This window comes from Mustelus asterias, chromosome 20 (genome assembly GCF_964213995.1).
Source record: "Mustelus asterias chromosome 20, sMusAst1.hap1.1, whole genome shotgun sequence".
NCBI lineage: Eukaryota > Metazoa > Chordata > Chondrichthyes > Carcharhiniformes > Triakidae > Mustelus > Mustelus asterias.
Window position 1 is genome coordinate 36,552,383 of NC_135820.1, and position 22,964 is coordinate 36,575,346.

At 43.1% G+C, this 22,964-nt stretch overlaps 1 protein-coding gene across 2 annotated transcripts in view; it reads right to left on the reverse strand.

The window, feature by feature from the left end:
- Positions 1–22,964, reverse strand: part of fam210b (family with sequence similarity 210 member B) — an 84,386-nt gene that overhangs the window by 45,384 nt on the left and 16,038 nt on the right. For both annotated transcript variants that reach the window (XM_078236420.1, XM_078236421.1), the window contains exon 2: positions 3,539–3,720. In XM_078236420.1, coding sequence (XP_078092546.1) covers positions 3,539–3,720 — 182 coding nt within the window. The remainder of the gene's footprint in view (positions 1–3,538; positions 3,721–22,964) is intronic.

Here is a 22,964-nt window from a genome sequence, read left to right on the forward strand (position 1 = left end):
AACACAGAAGTGCCACACAATGACCATCTGTCACTAATTAGTGCATAAATCACAAGGCTAGGATTCAGACACAGCGAGTAATTAGTAAAGCTAATTTAGAGGGGAGTTGAATAGAAAAGTAGGGAGGTTATGTTTCAGGTGTAAGGGGCATTGGTGAGACCACATCTGGAGTAGTGTGAGCAGTATTAGTCTCATTGAAGGAAAGGTGTAAATGTATTAGCAGTTCAGGGATGTTTTGCTGGACTAATATCATGAATTGACAGGTTGGACAAGTTAGGTTTGTATCCACTAGAATCAAGAAGAATAAGAGGCAACTTAATTGAAACCTTTAAGATCCTGAAGGGTCTTGATAGGGTGGATGTGGAGAGAACACTTCCTCTTGTGGGAGAATCTAGTACTGTGGGGTCACTGTTTAAAAATTAAGGGTCGCTCATTTAAGACAGATGAGAAATTTTTTCCGAGGGTCGTGACTCTGGAACTCTCTTCCTCAAAATACATTAGAAGCAGAACATTGAACACATTTAAGGTAGAGCTAGATAGATTCTTGATTAACAAGGGTGGGGTGGGGGTAGGCAGAAACATGGGGTTGAAGTTACAATCAGATCAGCCATGATTTTATTGAATGGTGAAGGCTGCCTGTGGGCAAGAGGCCTAATCTGCTCTGAATTTGTATGTTCATGTGATTCAACAGTGTTACAATCATTAAATCCCCCATTATCTTGGAAGTTACAATTGACCAGAAACTGAGCTGGACCAGTTATAATAATATACAAGAACTGGTCAGAGGCTGGGAATTCTGCAGAGGAGTAACTCACCTCCTGACTCACCAAAGCCTGTCCACTATCTATCTACAAGGCACAAGTCAGGAGTGTGATGGAATACTCTCCACTTGTCTTAATCACTGCAGCTCCAACACAAAAAGCTCAACACCATCCAGGACAAAGCAACCACTTATATGAAACTGTACCATATACATTCACTCCCTCCATCTCTGGCACAGAATGGCAGCTGCGTGTATACCAGATACAAGATGTTCTGTAGCAATTCACCCAGGCTTCTTTCACCACACAGATTGGACAGTAATGGCACAGGACGTGGGAGCTCCATGCCACAAGGGGCATCTTGTCAGAGTAAAATAGGCCCAACCCTAACTTTGTTCACATATACTTAGCTCTTGGTCTCCAACCAATTAAGGCCTGGGAGCAGATTGCCAAATGGGGCTAAGATCATGCATCGGATCAAGCTCAAGATGGGGTGCAATGCCTTATCTGGTCAGTCACTTGTGCGGACCATGAATTGGATTCAATTGGAATCTGAATTTAGTTTTTGGAGCAAGCAAGGAATGGATCTGAATCTGCCCGATCCACTCTAAGCACTGGCTTGTTACTTTAAGGATGGAGTAAAAATTAAAAACACAGGGACAGGCGTGTAGAACAGAAGGGTAAAAGAACTTGCACTGAGTAGACTATTTTACTTACAAATAGACAAAAGTGCCCCAAACAAATTGTTTTTGCCACTTGGATGCCAATTAAAATCTCATTAGTGTTTAGAAACTAAAAGCAGCAAAAAATTACCACTTGACAGAATATAAATCCTCCCTTCATGTGATTAAAATTAGATTTCCTACTAAATGCAAGAATTTGTGGAATTCTGCAATTGTTTGAAATCCAGTCCAAATGTGGTATCTGAGAGATTTGGCCATTCAGCACGTTTGGCAAGAAGTGTGGGATGTTGTTTTTTTTAAAAATCGCACTGAATCAGTAAGTCATGAAGTTATAAAGTAATTAATGTTAAAACATTTGAGTGGCAGGTGCGAGCATGGTAATCAGGAATGTGGTAAATTAGCTGTTTTGAAAAGAATGGGACGGTCAGATCCAGAATGCACAATAGGCTGAGGAAGAGAATTCCACACTGCTGCAGCTTGACGAGAAAAAAACTGCATCATTATCTTGAGTAGGGTGGGAGAGACATTTATTGTCCCACCCCTTTGAAAAATGTACACAACATTCTTGGGTGTCTACTGGGAAAAAAAGAGCACCAAGAAAAGTCAACAGGAAGAAAATTCCAATTCTGAGTAAAAAAATAAAAGTTTCTTTTAAAAAAACATACACATTCCTTGCATTCCTTCGAACCATGAACTGATATTCAATTTAACCCTCTCAATACGGAGTAGATTTTTGCAGCTTTTTAAAATGTTTTCTGTTATAAACCATGCAGCATGTTGGCGTGTTCCAGGAAGAGAAATCAATGATGGAGCACTAATACTTTGAAAACAGAGAACTTGTATTTCTATTTATACTGAGCCTTTTTATGTCTATGATAATCCACTTCATCATAGACATAAGGATGGGAGGAGGCTCGAGTGGAGCATAAATGCTGGCATGGACGGAATGGGCCAAGTGGCCTTTCTGTGCCGTACATGCTATGTAATTCTATATACTTTTTAAAAATTTGCTCATGGGATATTGGCATTGCTAACTATGGCAGCATTTAGTGCCCACACCCAAGGTGATGGTGATTTGCCTTGTTGACTTGCTGTAGTCCAACTGGTGGAAATATACCAAGTGCTGTTTTGGAGGGATTTCTGTAGGGAATCTTCACAATGAATGAATCACTTTTGAAGTCAGTGTTCCGTAAGTACACCCATCATCTAGCCTACACACAAAGTACCACAGGCATTATTAATTGGTTGAATAACTTGCTAACTACTGTTTTTGGTGATGTTGGTTCAGGGAAGCACATTGGTCAGAATATTGGAGGACTCCCTCCTCTTCAAATAGTGACATGTGAACTTTCCTGTGCACCTGAACAGACTGGGGGCTCAGTTTAAACTCTCACATAAAGAACATCTTCTGATAGCGATGATGCATTGAAACGTCAATCTAGATCATGAGCTTATTTGAAATTCCAACAGATTCTGACACAAAGAAGTTCTTGCCATTGTTCCTGCAAAAGTGCTTCTACTGATAGATGCTGCGGTGATGTCCATTGAATGTTACTACAGTAACAGACTTCAGAGACTCAAAATCATGGACTGATGCAGCCCTGCAAAAGTGCAGCTTAAGATAAGCTGCTGAGTTCGGGCTTGAGACGGTCTGCCAGTGAAGGTAACTGCGCAATGGCAGCTGGCTTTTTGTGTGCATGTTTTAAACAGAGGTAGATGTGGATGGTAGCTCACAATACAATATCACCCATGTTAAGTTAGCTAAACTCAGCTAGGGAGTGTGAAAGTATTCAGAAGACGTCTATCCAGTGTCTCTTATCACTTAGATATCAGGTGAGGATAAGATCAGACTCAGCTGTGATGCTGATTTAAATAGCCAGCCTGATGGGTGAAGAGTGGTTACTTTAGCAATGGCATATCTTGGTATCTGATACACCTATAACTGCCTTACAGAAAATCGGAGTCTTCAGAAGGTAGAAAAAGGAGACAATCGGTGGTGGGGTGGGAAGAGGTGGAAAACAATAACACATTATAATCACACTGAGTATTTCCAGTATTCATCTAATTTTAAAACATATCCTTTGCAAGACTCACCTTGAAACCGCCAGGTAAAACATTCCAAGCGAGGTCAGTGATATTCCAGTATGAAATACAACCCCCACAGCTCCATATTCTTTGAAGACTTGCTTCAGCTGCTGAGACTTGCTGAGTTTTTTGCCATCACTATTGTCAAATCTTCTGGCTTCTTTCTCAGTTTTTCCATCTCTGCTCGCACTCTGAGGAGGCATAGTAAGGATGAAGGTTATTAACAGAGCTTAAAGCAAACGAAACAAACGGACCAAGCTTATAAAATTCAGCAAGGTTTTTCAAGGCGCGTAAGCATTCAAAGGGTGGTCACATATTGCTTCAAGGAGAAAGAAGTGCAGACAAGAGAGAGGTGCAGTGGTTAGCACTGCTACCTCAACACCAGGGACCCAGGTTCAATACCAGCCCTGGGCGACTGGCTGTGTGGAGTTTGCACCTTCTCCCCATATCTAAATGGGTTTCCTCCGAGTGTTCCGGTTTCCTCCCACAGTCCAAAGACATGCAGGCTGGGTGAATTAGCCAGGCTAAATGCATAGGGTTACGGGGATAGAGCAGAGTAGGGGTGGTCATGGGTGAGACGCTCCTTCAGACTCGATGGGCCAAATGGCCTCCTCCTGCACTGTAGGGATTTTTTAGATAACTTATCTTTTGAAGAATGAAAAATATTGCATTTATATAGCACCTCTCATGACCAGTGGACATCCCAAAGCATTTTATAGCCAATTATCTTTTTTGAAGGGTTGTCATGTTTATAACGTACAGCAGCAAATTTCTAGAAACAACAAATGATAATGACAAGATAATCTGTTTTTGAGATGTTGACGGAGGAATAAATATTGGACAGGATACCAGGGATAACTCTCCTAATCCTCTTGAAATATTGACTGAGATCCCTTATGTCTACCTGAAAGGGCAAATGGGGCCTCGGTTTAACGTCTCATCTGAAAGACTTGCAGCACTCCCTCAGGTATCATGCCCTATGAGGGCATTGGCAACTATGGATTTCCATTGGATTGGCCCATGATAACACTTGACAAAATGCTGCAGTGGTTTGCCATTGTCTTCTTTAGTATTGCTGACCAGGTTACGAGGAGAGTTTGAGTAGGTTGGACCTGTACTCATTGGAGTTTAGAAGAATGAGAGGCGGCCTTATTGAGACACATCGGATTCTCAGGGGGTTTGGCAGGGTAGATGCCTCAACTACCCCTGACCACTCTCTAACCACCCCTGACACACACACCCCCACCCCACCAATCCTAACTACTTACCCACTCTCTGGCTTCACAAGCTAGCAGGACCTTTAAAATTACCTGCTTTACTGAAGTTAGTGCTGTGACAAAGCAGCTATGTCTTCCTTACCTCTGACGAGGCTGCCCTGGACAGGAGGCCTCAGGAACCTGCTACACTATACTGCTCTCGCCAAGCCCGAGTCAAAAGGTCAGGCGAGAAAGGAGCGGTTGGAGTTCAAGCTTAATAACGAGGAGCAGAGTGGCACTCCAGCTCCAATTGCCAGTCAGTGGTGGTTACTGCCTATTTGACTATGCACACAATGTAGATGCACAAACAGTCATTAATCCAAAGGGACTTAAAGCTTTCAAAGAGCAAAGCAAAGATGCTAGAAATCTGAAGCAAAGATGGAAGATGCTGGAAACACATTGCAATTCAGTGTGTACCTATAAATGGAAATGGTGACAGTTCTGAAGGAGCTGTCAGGGCATCTCTGAAATTTTGTAAGCTGCTTTTTCCACTTGATGTTGACTAACTGATGCACGATTAATTCACTCGGGAGGCTAGGTCGTACCCGGGAATAAAGGCTTTTATTCGCAACAAGAATAGAGCATACTGCTTAACAATACTATCCCAGACTAAGGGCCACTAGGAAGTAGCAGTGACCTTTATACTCCTATAAGAAGGCGGAGCCAAACGGAGTGTACCACAGAACAATGCTAACAGGTGGAACACCCCAACCCTAACCCCAACAGTAACAAGAGTAACATATGTACAGGTACCATAGTGGTAACCATCTATGGTTCACCACACTAACCTGCCAAGTATTTCTGGTATTAATTTCTTGATTTTTTTTGTGTTCACATTTATTTTAGCCCAGCTGTCCTAGTCCCAACCACCTTCAGCTGCTTCATCAGTGACTGCACCATTCCATACAATGGGAGATTCCCACAGTTCAGCGAATCTACATTGACTCTCCGAAAGAGCATATTATCCAGGAAGGGCAGCTCACCACCACCTTTTCAAGGGCAATTAGGAATGGACAATAAATGCTGGCCAGCCAGCGAGGACCATGTCCCACGAATGAATTTTTAAAAAAAAGGACTTTTCTCCACCCCCACTACCTCAACCTACCCCCACGTAACCCCACCCACTTACCATAGCTAATGCACCTAACCTGCACATTTTTGGACTGTGGGAGGAAGCCAGAGCACCCAAAGGAAACCCACATGGGAGGGAAATGTGCAATCTCCACACAGATAGTCACCCAAGGCCAGAATCAAACTGGGTCCCTGGTGCTGTGAGGCAACAATGTCACCATGCCACCTGTAACTCCTCAGATGCCCAAATGAAGCAGAGCTGGACAATATTCAGGCTTTGGCTGACAAGTGGCAAGTAATATTCACACCATACAAGTGCCAGGCGTTGACCATCTCCAACAATAGAAAATCTAACCATCACCCCATGATATTCAATGGCATTACCATCGCTGAAGACCCTGCTATCAACATCCTGAGGGGTTACCATTGACCAGAAACTGAACTGGACTAGCCATATAAATACTGTGGCCGTACGAGCAGGTCAAAGGCTAGGAAGCCTGCAGCAAGTAACTCACCTTCTGACTCTGCAAAGCCTGGCCACCATCTATAAGGCACAAGTTGGGAGTTTGATGGAGTACTCTCCACTTGTCTGGATGAGTGCAGCTCCAACAACAGTCAAGAAGCTCAACACCATCCAGAAGAAATCAGCCTGCTTGATTGGTACCCCTTTCACAAACATTCACTCCTTCCACCACTGATGAAGAATGGCAGCAACGTGTACCATCTAGAAGATACACTGCAGGAACTCACCAAGGCTCCTTAGGCAGCACCTTCCAAATCCATGACCCACTCCATCTGGAAGGACAAAAGCAGCAGATACCTGGGAACACCACCAACTGGAGATTCCCCTTCAAGTCACTCACCATCCTGATTTGGAAATATATTGTTGTTCCTTCACTGTCACTGGGTCAAAATCCTGGAACTCCCTCCCTAACAGCATGTGGCTGTGCCTACGCCTCAGGGAGTAAACTAAAGTTTATTTATTAGTCACAAGTAGGCTTACATTAACATTGCAATGAAGCTACTGTGAAAATGCCCCAGTCGCCACACTCCTGCACCTGTTCGGGTACACTGAGGGAGAATTTAGCATGGCCAAAGCACCTAACCAGCACGTCTTTCGGACTGTAGCGGTTCAAGGAGGCTTCCAGCTTCTCAAGGGCAACTAGGGATAGGGAATAAATGCTGGCCTAGCATTAAGAATGAAATCTTAAAATTGATCACAATAAAATACTGGAATACTAGTCTTCAGACACCACAACAAACTGCAGTAGTCTAGTCTGCCGCTTGGCTAAAACGAGTGCAAACACAGAGCATCAGCAACAAAAACAACAATGTTGGAAACCAGCAGCATGTCAGTCTGCATCTCTGGAGAGAGAGAGAGAGAGAGAGAAGGAGGGAGGAGGGGGTAGAAAATAAAGATCAGAAAGTATCAAGCCAGCTGATTCTTCTAGACTTGCCCAAGGTTCTGTCCTGTCATTTCCGTTTATAGGTACGGACTGACCGAGAGTGCATGAAACCTTCGCAGCCTATCTCCAGATAGTAAACTGGATAACAAACATGCTAATAACTGTCAGACAGAATACTTTTGTTTCTTTTGGTAGAATGGGGTAAATCGAGGTAGGGATTACTTATTCATTGATTAAAGGAGTTGAAACTTACCCATTCAAGCCAGTAAATATAGAACTCAAAAGATATCCTGCATGAACAATCTCATCCGATGCTACACAGTTAAGAAAACCCACAATGCCTCTACTTTCTCAGGGGACTACGGAAATTTGCATCATATTCACTATGACTCTCACCAACTTTTACAGATGCACCATAGAAAGCATTCTTTCTGGTTGTATCACAGCTTGGTATGCCTCCTGCTCTGTCCAAGGCTGCAAGAAACTACAGAGGGTCATGAACAAAGCTCAGTCTATCATGCAAACCAGCCTCCCATCCATCGACTTGGTCTACCCTTCTTGTTGCCTCTGAAAAGAGTGGCACGGTGGCATAGTGGTTAACGCTACTGCCTCACAGCTCTAGGGACCTGGGTACGATTCCTGGCTTGGATCACTGTCTGTTCTCCCCTTGGCTGCATGGGTTTCCTCCGGGTGCTTCCATTTCCTCCCACAGGCCAAAGATGTACGGGTTAGGTGAATTCACCATGCTAAATTGCCCCTTAGTGTCAGGGGGACTAGGGCCTGTGTGGGATTGTGGTCAGGGCAGACTCGATGGGCTGAACAGCCTCCTTCTGCATTGTAGGATTCTATAAAAAGTAGCCAGCATAATCAAGATGCTACACGCCCCAGACATACTCTCTTCCATCTTCTTCTGTTGGGGAAAAGATACAAAAGTCTGAGGTTACATACCAACTGACTCAAGAACAGCTTCTTTCCTGCAGTCATCAGACTATTGAATGGACCTACCTCATTAAGTTGATCTTTTCCATACCCTAGCTATGACATTCTGAATTCTCTCCTTTCCTTCTCTATGTACGGTATGCTTTGTCTGTATAGTGCACAAGAAACAATACTTTTCACTGTATAGTAAGTAACACGTGACAATAATAAATCAAATCAAAAGATCCTCAGGAAGGGCAGGACTCACATTTCCATTTTTTTAAGTTGCTGAAATCACCCATCTTTGGCATTTGTTTTGTTTTTCTAATTGTAGGTAAGTCAGGAGAGAAAGGTCTTGTGGCACAGTGGATAGCATCGCTGTCTCTGAGACAGAAGCACCGGGTTCAAGTCCCCCTCCAGGATGTGACCATCAAGCAAGAGGTGCACTCAGAAAGCAGCCATACAGGTTCAGTATCAACCTGAAAATCCTTCCACGAGCAGAGATTTCTGAAGAAAATGGGAGCCTCTACCATAACTATCTATAGCTCCAGACATCAATGTGCACGTTCTCCCTCAGTGTACCTGAACAGGCGCCAGTGTGGCGACTGAGGGATTTTCACAGCAACTGCATTGCAGTGTTAATGTAAGCCTACTTGTGACTAATAAATAAATAAACAAATTTTAGGTGCCTGCTACCATAGCAGCTGACTCCTTGGGGAGCCGGTTGGCTGGTGAGATTGATGCCAACAGCACAGGGCTTGGTCCTTGTTGCAGCTGGGGCAGATTCGGAGCCTGTCACCTTGCCCCCCTCCCCTCCCCATGGTAGAGATCATGGCGTTGTGGGTCAGATCTGCCTTCAGGCAGAGAGAACTGAAGACATAATCAGAAGGTTTCAACACAAACTACAAAACAGCTGGTGGGAAAATGCGCACATAATTAAAACGTTCCCCTACCACCACGATCAAAATAATAACAAACTCCTGCAACAGGGGAAAACAAATCTCGCAACACCACAAAGTAAACAGTGTTCAAAAGTCCAGAAGCTCTTCCACTTTTTACAATATAATAAAAATTACCTTTCTGACCAACATGAATTTACATAGCAGCTTCCAAATAATAAAATACTCAAAGCACTTCAATATTTTTTTTGAACAAGGCAACAAAGTGCAGCAGAAGTGCAGAAGCAGAAAGGCAGGGTCCAAAGGGGTAGGTTTCACTTCATCAATACACGTTTTTACAGAGAAAATATACCACTGAAAGCTAGGCAGTTGTAATCACTCAAAGACACTCATGACTAACAATGCCATTACCATCAGGTCATTTGTTGGTATAACTCACATCAATCACCATCTTGGCTCCCAGCAATACAGGCTCTGTTGGAAACAAACTGTCCTGCCTGTAATCAGTCTGAAGGCGGCCCTTTGGAGCAGGCATACTCCTGAAGTACAGGAATACAAATAAAGCAGGCAATTCAACTGCCTGCCAATATTTTTTTTTAAATGAGCCACAAGTTTAATGAATAGATTTGGGAGTGTATGTCAGTCAGGTCAGATGAAACTCCAGGGAGATAAATGATACGCTAAACCATTTCTTATTAAACTGGGTTAACATAATGGACGAAGAGTAATTTATTCAGAAACACGCCAGCCCGGGGTGATGGAAGAACATAGATTTATTCCATAAACAAACAGCATTAGAAAGTACTCAAGTGCGCATCGCAAATACGCTCAAGTGGAGTTGGGCTGTTAGTGCATATTTTTTCCTATTACAGCAAACACTGGGTGACAACAGCTCCCAGACTGAAAGAAAAAAGATCACTGGAGATATATAGTTCAATTTCGCAGAACTGTTCCCATGCAGCCCATAGACATCAGTTCAACATTATACAAAAGTATAAGCTGCTTTGAAAATGTGGGAGAAATAATCTTTTAAGTGAAAACAGTTAGCATAATCTAGTTAGTAATGCTAATGGCTGGAGACTACACTGGGTACTTACTGTAATCCCTTCGAAAAAAAGTTTTCTAACATTGCTATCAAGACTCAAATAAAAAAAACATGCAACAGGATTCCCAAGACTCGTCGACAAAGTTCATCAGGTAGCGTTCCTGCAGCTGCTCCACTCAGGAGATGGGGTTTGATGTGTGCACTGGTGCAAGTGACGTTATTGTCCCAGACTGTAAAGTTGGAAGTTTAACTTTTAACTCAGCCAGATTCATCTACCTTTACTGAAGATTGAGAAAAAAAACAATTGCAGTCTCTCCAGTAAGAGATGTTCACAGCAAATTTTGATTAAAGCTGGTTGGCAAATTTCTGTGTGAAGCTGCTAACTCTCTGTAGCCAGCTTATAAGCTCTCCCAATGAAGCGCTGAGTAATGCTACCCTGCAAATGCATTTTAGGATATTGAAATCACAGAATCAGGCTCAGCGATTATACACTGCTCTCAATATTTTTCTATCTACCAACATCACAAAACAAACCAGATTATCTGGTCAATGTCACATTGATATCTGTGGGAGTTGCTTTATGAAAATAGGCTGCTGCATTTCCAACATGACATCAGTGATTACGGGGAGGATTTTCCACCCCCCCCCCCCCCCCCCCCCCCCCCCCCCGCCCCGTTTTTGGTGGGTGGGGAAGTCAATGGAAGTCTCAAAACGGCATTTATGCTGGCGGGATTTCCCGTTGGGCTAGTCCCTGCCAATAACATAATGGGGTTCTCACCATGAAAAGGTCACCATTAATCATACATTTGAATATCATTAGTGGGCCTTTTTGCTGCATCAACCCCCATGTTAGGATGATCCCCCACCTCTCTTCCTCCCAGGCTGGTATAACACAACATAGTAAGAAGTCTCACAACACCAGGTTAAAGTCCAACAGGTTTATTTGGTAGCACAAGCCACTAGCTTTCGGCGCGCTGCTCCTTCTTCAGGTGAAGAAGGAGCAGCGCTCACCTGATGAAGGAGCAGCGCTCCGAAAGCTAGTGGCTTGTGCTACCAAATAAACCTGTTGGACTTTAACCTGGTGTTGAGACTTCTTACTGTGTTTACCCCAGTCCAACGCCGGCATCTCCACATCATAACACAACATCAGCAGGGCTTACAATAGGTCCTGACATATGGAGACGCAGCAAACGGTCCCCGCTGGGGACGCACAGGTAAGTACAACCCCAGGGGGAGGAAGAGGGTTATGTCTGGGCAGTACCCTAGCACTGCCCCCAGTACTGCAGTGCCCAAGCAATGAGCTTTCTCATATACAACTGAGATTTGTTTTCAAATGTGTTAACTCAAACTGTACCTCCCTGTCCTGCATATAGTTCAAATTGTTTAGATCACCTCACATACAATTAATTCTGCTCAAATCTTTGCAATATAAAAGCAGTTCCAAGGGGCACACTCCAAATTCAAAGACTAAAATTTCATACTGGCTTATATTTGATGGAAACATGTGCAAGCACAATCCTCACAGCTTTTTAATTGCTCTAATAATGAATTTTCAATGATAAGCATTGGTACAAACAAACTCACCAATCAGTGTACCCTTCAGCTATCTTTACAGATTCTCAAACTGGCTGAAGCCTTATTCAGAATATAATTTGGATTAAAAAATGATTGATTTTTTACAAAACACTCTCTCCCACATTTTACAAATCTCCATTGTAGCATTATCCCTTGGCACATAAGATGGTTAACTACTGCTTGTACACTTCTACAAGAGTAGCACTTGGGAGAGCCACGTTGTTGCCTGGGGTATTTCTAATATCCTGTGGAGTCACTCAACCAACACCGTGTATAATAGATTTTACTCTGCATACATCAGGCAAAAATAACCACTTCACAACTTTATTCCAAACAGTAAATCTTCAAGTTTTACAGCTTTAACAATTCTCTCTGTCTAGCTAATCGTGATTCTGTCAATGTGTTGATCTCAAGTCTGGAGGCGAGCTGCTCTTGTCGCTGCCATGTCCCGATGTGCTTCTGGGGGAGAGGTGGTTCTCTTGAATGCTGCTAGCATAGCTTTCTTATACCTGTCCGGCTACCTTCCGAAATCTTCCAAGGATTTAGCCTATCAGGGGCTTTGGTCTGATTAGTTTCACATCATTGTTGATGGGTTTCAATGGGGTATTAATGTGTTTCAGTGGTGAACCCCTTTGTATCTTGTGTGCTGCATACCTAGATGCCCAGTTTCAGCTTCTAATATGCATCAAATCTTTGTTTCACAGTTGCACACCTGACCCTGTATCTATTGGTGATTTGTTTCTCAGGAAATGTACAACTGTCCTTTTACACAGGCTAATGTGTCCTGATGGATCTTCGGTTTTTAATTGTCTGAGCTCGAACTTTGCAAAGGGCCTGTCTCCAGGCAGACTTGTCTGTGTTTTTGGACTACGCTAATTCCAGCATACCTTGCTTTTAGGCCAATTTCTGTCAGTTTTTATGTCACTTTGCCATGCTTGTATTTGTGGTTATATTTGTTTGCTGTATTTGTGTATATGGTTGTCCGTAGTTGGTTTCCTTTCAGTGATTCCATTTTACCCAAGCAGTCATAGGCTGCTACAACACGTAGCATTCTTTCTTAGTATCCACACTTGGAGGAAAGATAATCAGTGAACAAAGGCCCAATAATAACCTGTGGGTCCTACAGGTCTCCAATTCCAACCGATGTGCAGGCACAATTAACTTTGTACTTTGAGTATCGACAATGACTGAAGAATAATATTTCTGCCACCCACAGCGTTCCCTACGTAGACGAGTGGTATAGACAGTGAATGGAGGCTCTGTAATAGGAACCAGTACTGCAAAGACCATTACATTAATTCCAGACTACTAAACTGTTTGACTGGATTGGCTACAGGATGAAGTATTTCTATAAGCCTGCTAGCACCCTGCAGGTCGACAATTCACCTCAATTAGATATTAACTAGAATCTACTGAAGGTATCGTCCAGCTGGTAGTAGAACACCATTGATACCACGCACTGCATAGCCTTTCACTGTTAAAATGTTCAAGCAACTTGTATTTGAAAACATCCAGCAGCTAGGTTGAAATTTATAAGCCAGAATATGGCCACATCAAATGCAATTACTTGGTAGTTGGTAGGTTTCATAACAGCCTTACTGACACAGCGCTATCAAGAGATTCATCTGGAGCTATTACATGGGGAACAACATACAAAATATTCAAAGCATCAATGAGAAGATAAATGATCTATTTGATAGAATCTCCATTGTTTGAATGAGATTCATCTCCACATACTACTACATTAGTGTAACTTAAGGGCTGGAATTTTACCATCCCACCTGCTATGGGAGGGGTGTATGATGGAACGGTCCGTTGACCTCGGGCAGGATTATACAGTTTCGGGATGAGCGAGACCATAAAATCCTGCCCAAGGTGTCCAAAATGTCCATGAGCCACATTACTCAATTCTGTAAACAGGAAAAGTAAAAGCCCATGGGATGCAGGGAATGTGGCGAATTGGATCCAAAGTTGGCTTAGTAACAGGAAACAAAGGTAATGTTTGATGGATGCCCTTGTGAATGGAAAGCTGTTTCAAGTGAAGTTCCGCAGGACTCGGTGTTGGGAACTCTGCTGTTTGTTTTATATATTAACGATCTGGACTTAAATATGGGGGCACGATTGGGAAAATTGCAAATGACAAAGATTGGCCATGGATAGCGTTTACAAAGTACCTGGATCTGCACCTTAAGTGCTGTAAGTTACAGGGCTACGGTGCAGGAAGATGGGAAAAGAAAGGGCACCTGGGTGTCTTTGGGTCAGTGTGAACAAGATGGGTCGAATAGTCTCATTCTGTGCTGTATCATTTCTATGGAAATTCTGTCTGCCCTTAAACGCGATCAAAACAGTAATCTTATCAATCTGTGCCTGGTCGGCCAAATATTCCACTTCCCATATGTTGAAAGAGAGATGCTAGAACATGTTGAGCACTTCCCATATCTCAAGCAGCCACCACTTTCAAAAGGTCAGCATTGACAAGGAGATACAGCACTGGATCAGTTATACCAGTTCAGCCTTCTACAAACTATGGTAGCAAGTGAGAACAAAGGCCTCCAACACGTCAACAGTTATAGATGTCCATAGCCATTGTCGTCACCACAGTGCTGTACTGCAGCGAGACCTGGACAGTATATCAGCAACACTTAACAGTGCTGCAGTCAACTAAGCAGCACTACCATGAAAATGTGAAAAGGACGCTCCCCAACCAGGTCCACCTTCAAGAGCACCCATTATCCAACCTCCTGGAAATTCACCAATAAGAACCATCTTAACTTACTGAGAAACCTGTAATTGCAAGACTTTCACTTCATCTAAATTGGCCAACCGGTCTAAGGAACTACAGGTCTTCCACGAAAGGAGACTGAGGCAATTGCACCTTTTTTTTCCTGTATCTAGTCTTTGCGTGAGATGTGGAGTGAGTGGGCCATTGTGTTTTCAAACTTTCACTCAGAGGAAGAGGAAACACACACACCTCACATTCAAAAAACCACCGATCACGGGCAGTGAGAAAACACAAATTCTGTCATTGAAAATACATTTGTCACACACACAGACAGAAAACCTGGACAGCCCAGGCCTAGCTTGTTGCCAGCAAGAAAAGCATAACATGGTGGATGCCACAAGACTGAAATAAGAAACTTTTTTTTTCCTTAACCTTTATAGCCTGTGATGAGGGAATTGTGGTGTGTGAAGGATGTAAAATTATTGAAAGAGTGAAGGTGATCCCATCAGGTACACACTAGAAAAGTAGATCAAATGGGATGGAGTGAAGGCTGCTTCACAAAAAGAATATCAGCTGCCAGGACCCATCAAAAAGGTTGGACATGCTTTGCAGTTTAACAAGGTCCGTGAGGCTTGCTGCATGAGGTGTTCTGTTTGCTTAGGAACTGGACAAAGAATTGCCCAAAAAGTGGCTCCGAAATTATGGTATTTATGTTAACTTGCCTCCCTAGACTAGTGCAGTGCAAGATACTGACAACTATATACTTCACTAGGCCCTGCTATCATAACACAGGAAACTAGCGACAGTGAATTTTCCCTTAATTTCTACACATTAGGAATAACGTTCCAGCTCTGGCTTGTGCGGTGACAGGTTGAATACCGAGGCCACAAATTATTTAGCAAAATTAAACTGTGCAATAGACACCTTTAGGCAAAAAAAACCTCAGACAGATCCTATGAACCACCCAGTCAGAATGTAATGTTAAATCTGGCTGATCCCTGAGGACTTGCAATTCCCTAATTCTGTGCCAAAACTAAAACCAACAATAGTTTTCCCAAGACACTTTTTTTCTCCCAAATGGAATGTATTAACTGGTGAAGTAGTAAGGTTGCAGTTGCACATTTTCCATATCACTTGCTTAAAACAAGTTGCAATTAGTGATCGCCTAATAGCCCATTTAATTTTGATTATGAAAGAACAAAAATAAAATCAACCAATGCTCGAGAGGTATTGGAAATACTGAATAATGACAGACAGGATTAACCAACTTGCATCTCATTCCATTTTGTGTTTTCAATTCTATTATTATGAAATAGATGACTACTAACAAGGACAAGCATTGGTGGAACAGTATCAATGTTAATTTTCAATCATTATGCTGCCTACAGGAAGACCTGAAGTGGAAACCAGCACTCTCAGAACTCCTTCTGATGATAATTGTTCATCTCGAGTGATAGCACAGCTAATTAAATGTGAATGGAGTCTTCGCTCATCACTTCACAGAATCTCAGCGAGGTATTTGTGAAACAGCAAGCAGAACTTTATTTCATCCTCTATAAAATCCATTTGTTTGTAAAGTCAGTCATGGCTCAGTTGTTACTGTTGCTGGAATTGCTGGGTTTGGGTCCCACTTTGATCACAAAAATCAAGGCAGACTCTCCAGCGCAGTACTGAGGGAGTGTTGCACTGTGGCAGGTGCCTCTCCCGTGCAGTACTGGAGGGAGTATTGCACTGTGGCAGGTGCCTCTCCCGTGCAGTACTGGAGGGAGTGTTGCACTGTGGCAGGTGCCTCTCCCGTGCAGTACTGGAGGGAGTGTTGCACTGTGGCAGGTGCTGTCATTTGGGTGGAACATTAAACCAAGGCCCCAACTGCCTACTCACTCAGATTGTTGCTAAGAAACCCAGGAAACTATTTCAAAGAACAGTAGGCCAATATTTACTCAACCAATATTCAATCAGATTATCTCACCATTATCATTTGCTGCTGTGGAGTCTAGCTATGCACAAATTGTGCTGCCTACACAACAATTCGAAAAAAATACTTTGTTGCCTGCCAAACACTTCAGTACATCCTGAGGACATGCAAGTTCTACAGTTCTAAGAATTTTAAAAATGTGTATTACTTCTGTACCTCAATAATACAATAATAAGCAGTGCTGCCTATCTCGTGGAAACAGTAAGAAGTTTAACAACACCAGGTTAAAGTCCAACAGGTTTATTTGGTAGCAAAAGCCACACAAAAGCTTTTGCTACCAAATAAACCCGTTGGACTTTAACCTGGTGTTGTTAAACTTCTTACTGTGTTTACCCCAGTCCAACGCCGGCATCTCCACATCATATCTCGTGGAACACTGGGGTCCAATTGCCCAGCGGGAGATTATAAATTCTCAGGTACAGAAGGATAATATGGAGTATAAAGACCAGCACAAACCATTTGGTTTAGGCCTGTTAAATCCTGTGAAACGTTTTATGTAATTATCAAGAGCAGGTGTCAAATACAAAATCCAGAGAGGCTGGGCAAATTGCAAGTGTTTGATGCTCTGTCTAAAGAATTTATCCCAGACTTTCCAGCGTCCTTAGCTGTGGTAAAAAGAGTTGGAAACAGCACGTCGCACCAAATATTTGAAGTGCCATGAATATATTCTCACACATTTGATCAAAATGTGGGTTTCCAAGCAGTCAGGCTTAACTGTACTGCTATGGCATGGGGATGGTCAGTAAAGGACGATGAGGCACAAATCCAACACAGATCACAGAATAGTTATGGTGCAGGAGGAGGCCATTTACCCATCGGGTCTGTACAGGCTCGCCAAGTGAACATTAGGACTTTGTGCCATGTCTGTCTTTTACCCTTTACCCAAACCGCTGCACATTTTTTCTACTCAAATCATCTAATGCCCTTGATTGCCTGATCATTAACAAAAATATGCATTTATATAGCATCTTTAATGTAACAAACAGTCCCAAGGCACCTCAGAGGAGGCAAAAATTAACAAACCATCTGAGGACAGATGATCAAATGCCTGGTCGAGGAAGTAGCAGCATCTTAGAAACTGTTAAGCAGTGTCTTAGAAAGAGGAGAGGAGGCAGAGACATTAAAGAAAAGAATTCCAGAATGCTCTGCCTCAATAGCTCAAGGCCCATCAAGGATGAGGTAAAGAGTGTGGTGGATGCACAAGAGATCAGAGTTAAAGGAATGCAGAAATTGCAGAGGGTCGGAAGTCAGAGAGATCAGTGTGTAAAGGTTTGGAAGTGAGGATAAGAATCCTAAAATCCAGGCAGAGGAGGACTAGGAGCCAACATAGGTCAGCAAGCAATCAAGAATCTGATCATCCAATTTTGGAATATGCTACAGCCATGTACTTCATAATTCATACTTCATAATATAAAGATGCAAATAAATCCATCACATATATTTACATGCAACAGTCTTTGGCTGTCTGAAACTGGACAGTATATCTCCCCATCGTTCCTTCAGCTGTCACTCGTGTTAGGAGCTGTCAACACTGAAAATATCATTTGACATTTACAAACAGTGTGAATTATACAGATTGCCAAATCCATTAGAGCCAACAAAACTTTGCTTACTTTTTTTTAGAAAAGGGCTTTAAAAGCGAGATGGGCAACTCTTAATCCTATGAAGTGACATTTGTTTGGGAATGTATTGCTTCTGTTGAGTCAAGATTCAGTGCCAATGCCATTAGCAGTGAACAGCATGTGACCCATTTGACTGCTCGACTCCACTCCATACCTGGCAGCTGTGCTTCCAGGCATGTCACCATGACAACAGTCAGAAGGTCACTACCACCTCAGTGCCACTCCTCCACTTAGTAGAACCACTTAGATACTGTATACAGATACTGAGTGTCTCAGTAATGCCAATGTAAACAAAGAACAGGAGGAACAAAGGGGGATTCTTAGCAGAACTGAGAATATGATAAGGGTGTCACTGAGCCAGGTACTGCCTCTCAGCGTAACTCAAGAACAGTGCGTGTGTGTCACTGGCAAGGCCAATGTTTATTTCCCATCCTTTAATTGAACAACTGAATAGCAAGCCATTGCAGAGGGCAGTTAAGGGTTGAGCCATACTGCTGTGCATCTTTAGTCACATATAGGCCAGACCAGGTAAAAATGACAGATTTCCTTCCCTAAAAGGACATTGAAGCAAATGTTTTTTTTTAAACAATTATCTGGCAGTTTCTTGGTCACCATAACTGAGACTACCTTTTTATTCCTGATTTGTTAATTAATTGAATTTGAATTCCCCCAGCTTCACCCGAAACCCAAGCCTCTGGAATACTAGCCCAGTAGCATAACTGCAACACTAGCTCCGAAAAGACAACACAACGTGCCTTCAAGTTGGTACATATTCTTGATCAAACAAGCAGAGGTCAGTTGGAACAAGTATTTCCTGTACAAAACTTTATACTTTGATCAGGACAGAAGGTTCAGGCCAAAGTGAAAAAATGCAAATTCTTCCAATCTTCAGGGCAATCTTCCAGTAGAGGATTCTGCAGAACTCAGTTAACATGTTGAAAAGTACTTTTAATATTCTGGATTAAAAGCCTGATATCATGGAATGATAGCAGCAATGTAGGAACCGATTCATCCCATCAGACTGGTGGCTCTTTTAAATATATAGCTCTTTACAAGTTGCTTTGACCAATTGGTGGTCAAGTCAGTTAAATTGTAGCAGTATCTGCATAAAATGGTAACCCAACAGAAAAAAATCCTAGTTAAATAGAAATCATGTACTCGAGAAACAAAAGATTATTAACAATGGAAAGGTTTTTGGGCACATGTGGAGAAAGCAAATATCATGGAATCCCTACAGTACAGAAGGAGGCCATTCATTTCATCGAGCTTGTACCGACCACAATCTCACCCAGGCCCTATTCCGTAACCCCACACACTTATCTGCTAACCCCCCTGACACTAGAGTCAATTTAACATGGCCATTCAACCCAACCCGCACATCTTTCAACTGTGGGAGGAAACCGGAGCACCCGGAGGAAACCCATGCAGACACAGGGAGAAAGAGCAAACTTCACACAGAGACCCGAGGCTGGAATTGAACCCGGGTACCTGGCACTGTGAGGCAGCAGCGCTAACTACTGTGCCACTCATAACAAAGTAGAGCTCTCCAAGGGCTCAAAAAAGGATTTGAACCCAGGACCTCTCACAAGCTCTTACTTTATAAAGCCCAAACCGAGAATCATATCCCGAGACCAACGAGCAAATAAGAGAACTGGTGGAAGTTTCAGATCATTAACCGCTTTCAACTAATGAGAAATGTACCCACACTGGTCCAGTCAGGACCATTCTCCCCGTACAAGATAAAAGCAGAAAATGCTGGAAACAAACAGGGAGTTCAGATGAAAGGCCATCAATCGGAAACACGAGCTCCATTTCTCTTTCTACAGATGTTGCCTGATGAGTGTTTCCGGAATTTTCTGATTGCCAGCATTTTGCAGTTGTTTTACGAGTGTATATGGCAACATAGTACTTACATTACTGAGTTAGTAATCCGGAGCCCTGGTCTAATGGTCAACAAAACGAGCTTATAATTCCACCATAGCAGCTGAGGAATTTAAATTGAGTTTATTAAATACACCTGGAATACAAAGTTAGTTACAGTGGGGTTAGTGTTAGGAACAATATATAACCTTAAGTTTTAATTCATATTGTGTGTTAAGTGAAACATGGTTCTAGTTTCATTTAGGATGTTTTTGAGCTTTGCGCCGATAAGTCTGGAAACCAATATTTGCACATGGTGCGGCACAGTGGCAGAATGGTTAGCACTGCCACCTCACAGCGCCAGGGACGCGGGTTCAATTCCGGCCTTGGGTGACTGTCTGTGTGGAGTCTGCACGTTCTCCCCGTACCTGTGTTTTGTTTCCTCCCACACTTCAAAGATGTGCAGGTTAGGTGGACTGGCCATCCTAAATTGCCCCTTAGTGTCCCAAGATGTGTAGGTTAGCCATGGGAAATGTGTGGGGTTACAGAGATGGGGCAGGGGAGAGGGCCTAGGTGAGATGATCTGTCAAAAAGGTTGGTGCAGAATCAATGGGCCGAATGGCCTCCTTCTGCAGTGTAGCGATTCTATGATACATGCGTTTTAATGAGGTTTTAGAAGTGAGGAGATGTGTTACAAAGGAGTTAATAGTTTAATGATTTTAGGGGGGGGGGGGGGGAAACAAGTGGAAAAAAACTAGTATTGCCTACATACAGACACACACAAGGACACAGGGAAAGGCAGAAAGGCAGGCAGGCAGTGTCTGTATGTTAGAGATTGGAGGCAGAAATTCTGAGTTCTATCACAAGAAATCTTTCAAGACTGCTGGGAAAGTGAGTTGAGGGAACTGATGTGTTAGCTCTGCAATTGAAGTAATGGTGAGTTCAGATCATGTTTTTTTGGCTGTCCCAGGGACAGATACCAACAGTGGAAAACACATCTAGTGAAAGCTTAAAACTCCACCAGAGAAAGAGCTGTTTGTAAGTGGACTAACTCAAGCAAAAAACTGTGGTGTTAAGATAGTGGTAAATCTTCAGTGGGATTATGTGACTATAAGGGCATTGCCTGGATAAAAGGAATAATTGGAGCTTGAAGCATTTTCTGGTGTTATTGTTGAAATCTCTCTCACCTTTGTGTCTAGTAGTGTAATATCGTTTATTTTTCTTGTTAAATGAACATTTTATTCAATGCTAAAAGTACACTGACAGACTCTTGTGAACATACTCGGTACCTGACCTCCACGGTTTCTTAAACAGTTAGGATCTACAAAGCAAGGTTTCACTTTGGAATCTGACTTGTCCAGTATCAGCTGGGATTGTAACATGTACTGAATTGATCTTTCAGAGAGCTGGCATGGGTTCAACGGTTCAAAGGATCTCCATTCATGCTATAATTTCTATGATTCTTCCAGATAGGTGTTAAAAAAAATATTTGGTCCACTCATCTCCTGCAGGGAAGGAAACCTGCCATCGTTACCCAGTCTGGCCAACATGCGACTCCAGAACTACAGCAATGTGGTTGACACTTAACTGCTCTCTGAAGTGGCATAGCAGGCTATTCAATTGTATCAAGCCACTACAGAAAAGGTTTAACCAGAATAAAACTGGATGGGTCATTTGGCATCAACCTAGAGACTGAACACGACAAGGCACACCCAAGTGCAGCCAACCTTGCAAAGTCCTCCTCACTAACATCTGTAGCAGGTTTGGGCGAGTTGTCCTAGACTAATCAAGCAACAGCCTGACATACCCTTCAGACCAGACATCACCATTGCCAGCCCTGGGGATGTGCTATCCCACCAGAAGGATAGACCCACCAGAGGTTCTACACAGTCGGGAGGGAAATGGCTTGGGGTATTTTTCTACGTTAATGCAATATATAAATGCATGTTCTCACTACTGTGTCTCAAGTAGAGTAAAGACCAAAAAAATCTGGAAGCATCAACTGCATATCCTAATAATTAAACCATCATTAAAGATTGTTGAGTACCTATTGTGCTAGCAGTGTCCACCAGTTTCATCTGTGAATGGCAATAATGGAGATCACCACCTGTGACATTACAGGGGAAGATGATGGTAGTAACGTCACAGGACACATAATCCAAAGGTCCCAAGTTCAAATCTGTGCTCGGCCACTAATGGAATTTAAATTCAATTAATAAATCTGAAATTGAAAGTGGGGAGAGGGGGTGGAATTCTCCCAAAAAGATTCTAAGTACTGAATTTGTGTAAAAACTGAAGTAACTCCCATGGGGTTTTCAGCAGGATTTTCAAAATGAATCTCCCACACTGAGCACTGCAGAGAGCCCTAGCATGAATCACGTTGAAAATCTGGGGGTGGGGTCTCTTCCTGCCGAGAGGCCGGCAGCATAGCGCTGAGCGGGCCACTACACATGCGTCAATCTGTCAGAGCGGGGATCGGCACATGTGCAGTAGCCCCATACTGCCGGCCTCCCAATCGCTGGCCAGCCCCGCAAAACCCCATCGCTGGCTTACTAAACCCACTCCCCCCACCCCCAAAACCCAATTGTTGGCCTTCTGCGCCTCTCCAGGCCAGCCCCGATCACCCTGACCCCACTCCCCCGATGAGACAAGACGACTCTGGAAATCCTGTCCCCGGAGATGCACTGAGGCTGTGGCACCCAGCGGGCAGGCCGTTAAATGGCCTCTGCTGATGTCTCCCGGCCCGTTGCACTGCAACGGGCTTGGTGAATCGCCCCCTTGGTCTTACTAACGGCGACCGTAACTACCATCACTTGTCGTAAAAACCGACTGATTCACTAATGCTCTTTAGGGAGGAAAATCTGCCACCCTTATCTGGTTTGGCCTACATGCATACAGACCCACAACAACATGGTTGACTTTTAACTGAAAATGCCGATTAAACCACAAGGGCAAGTCAGGATGGACAACAAATGCCAATGATACCCATATCCCAGAAAAGAATAAAGAAATAAAGAAGTTGTCAGAGAATTGTTTAAAGTTTAGTTATTGGTGTCATAAGTAGGCTTACACTGCAATGAAGTTAC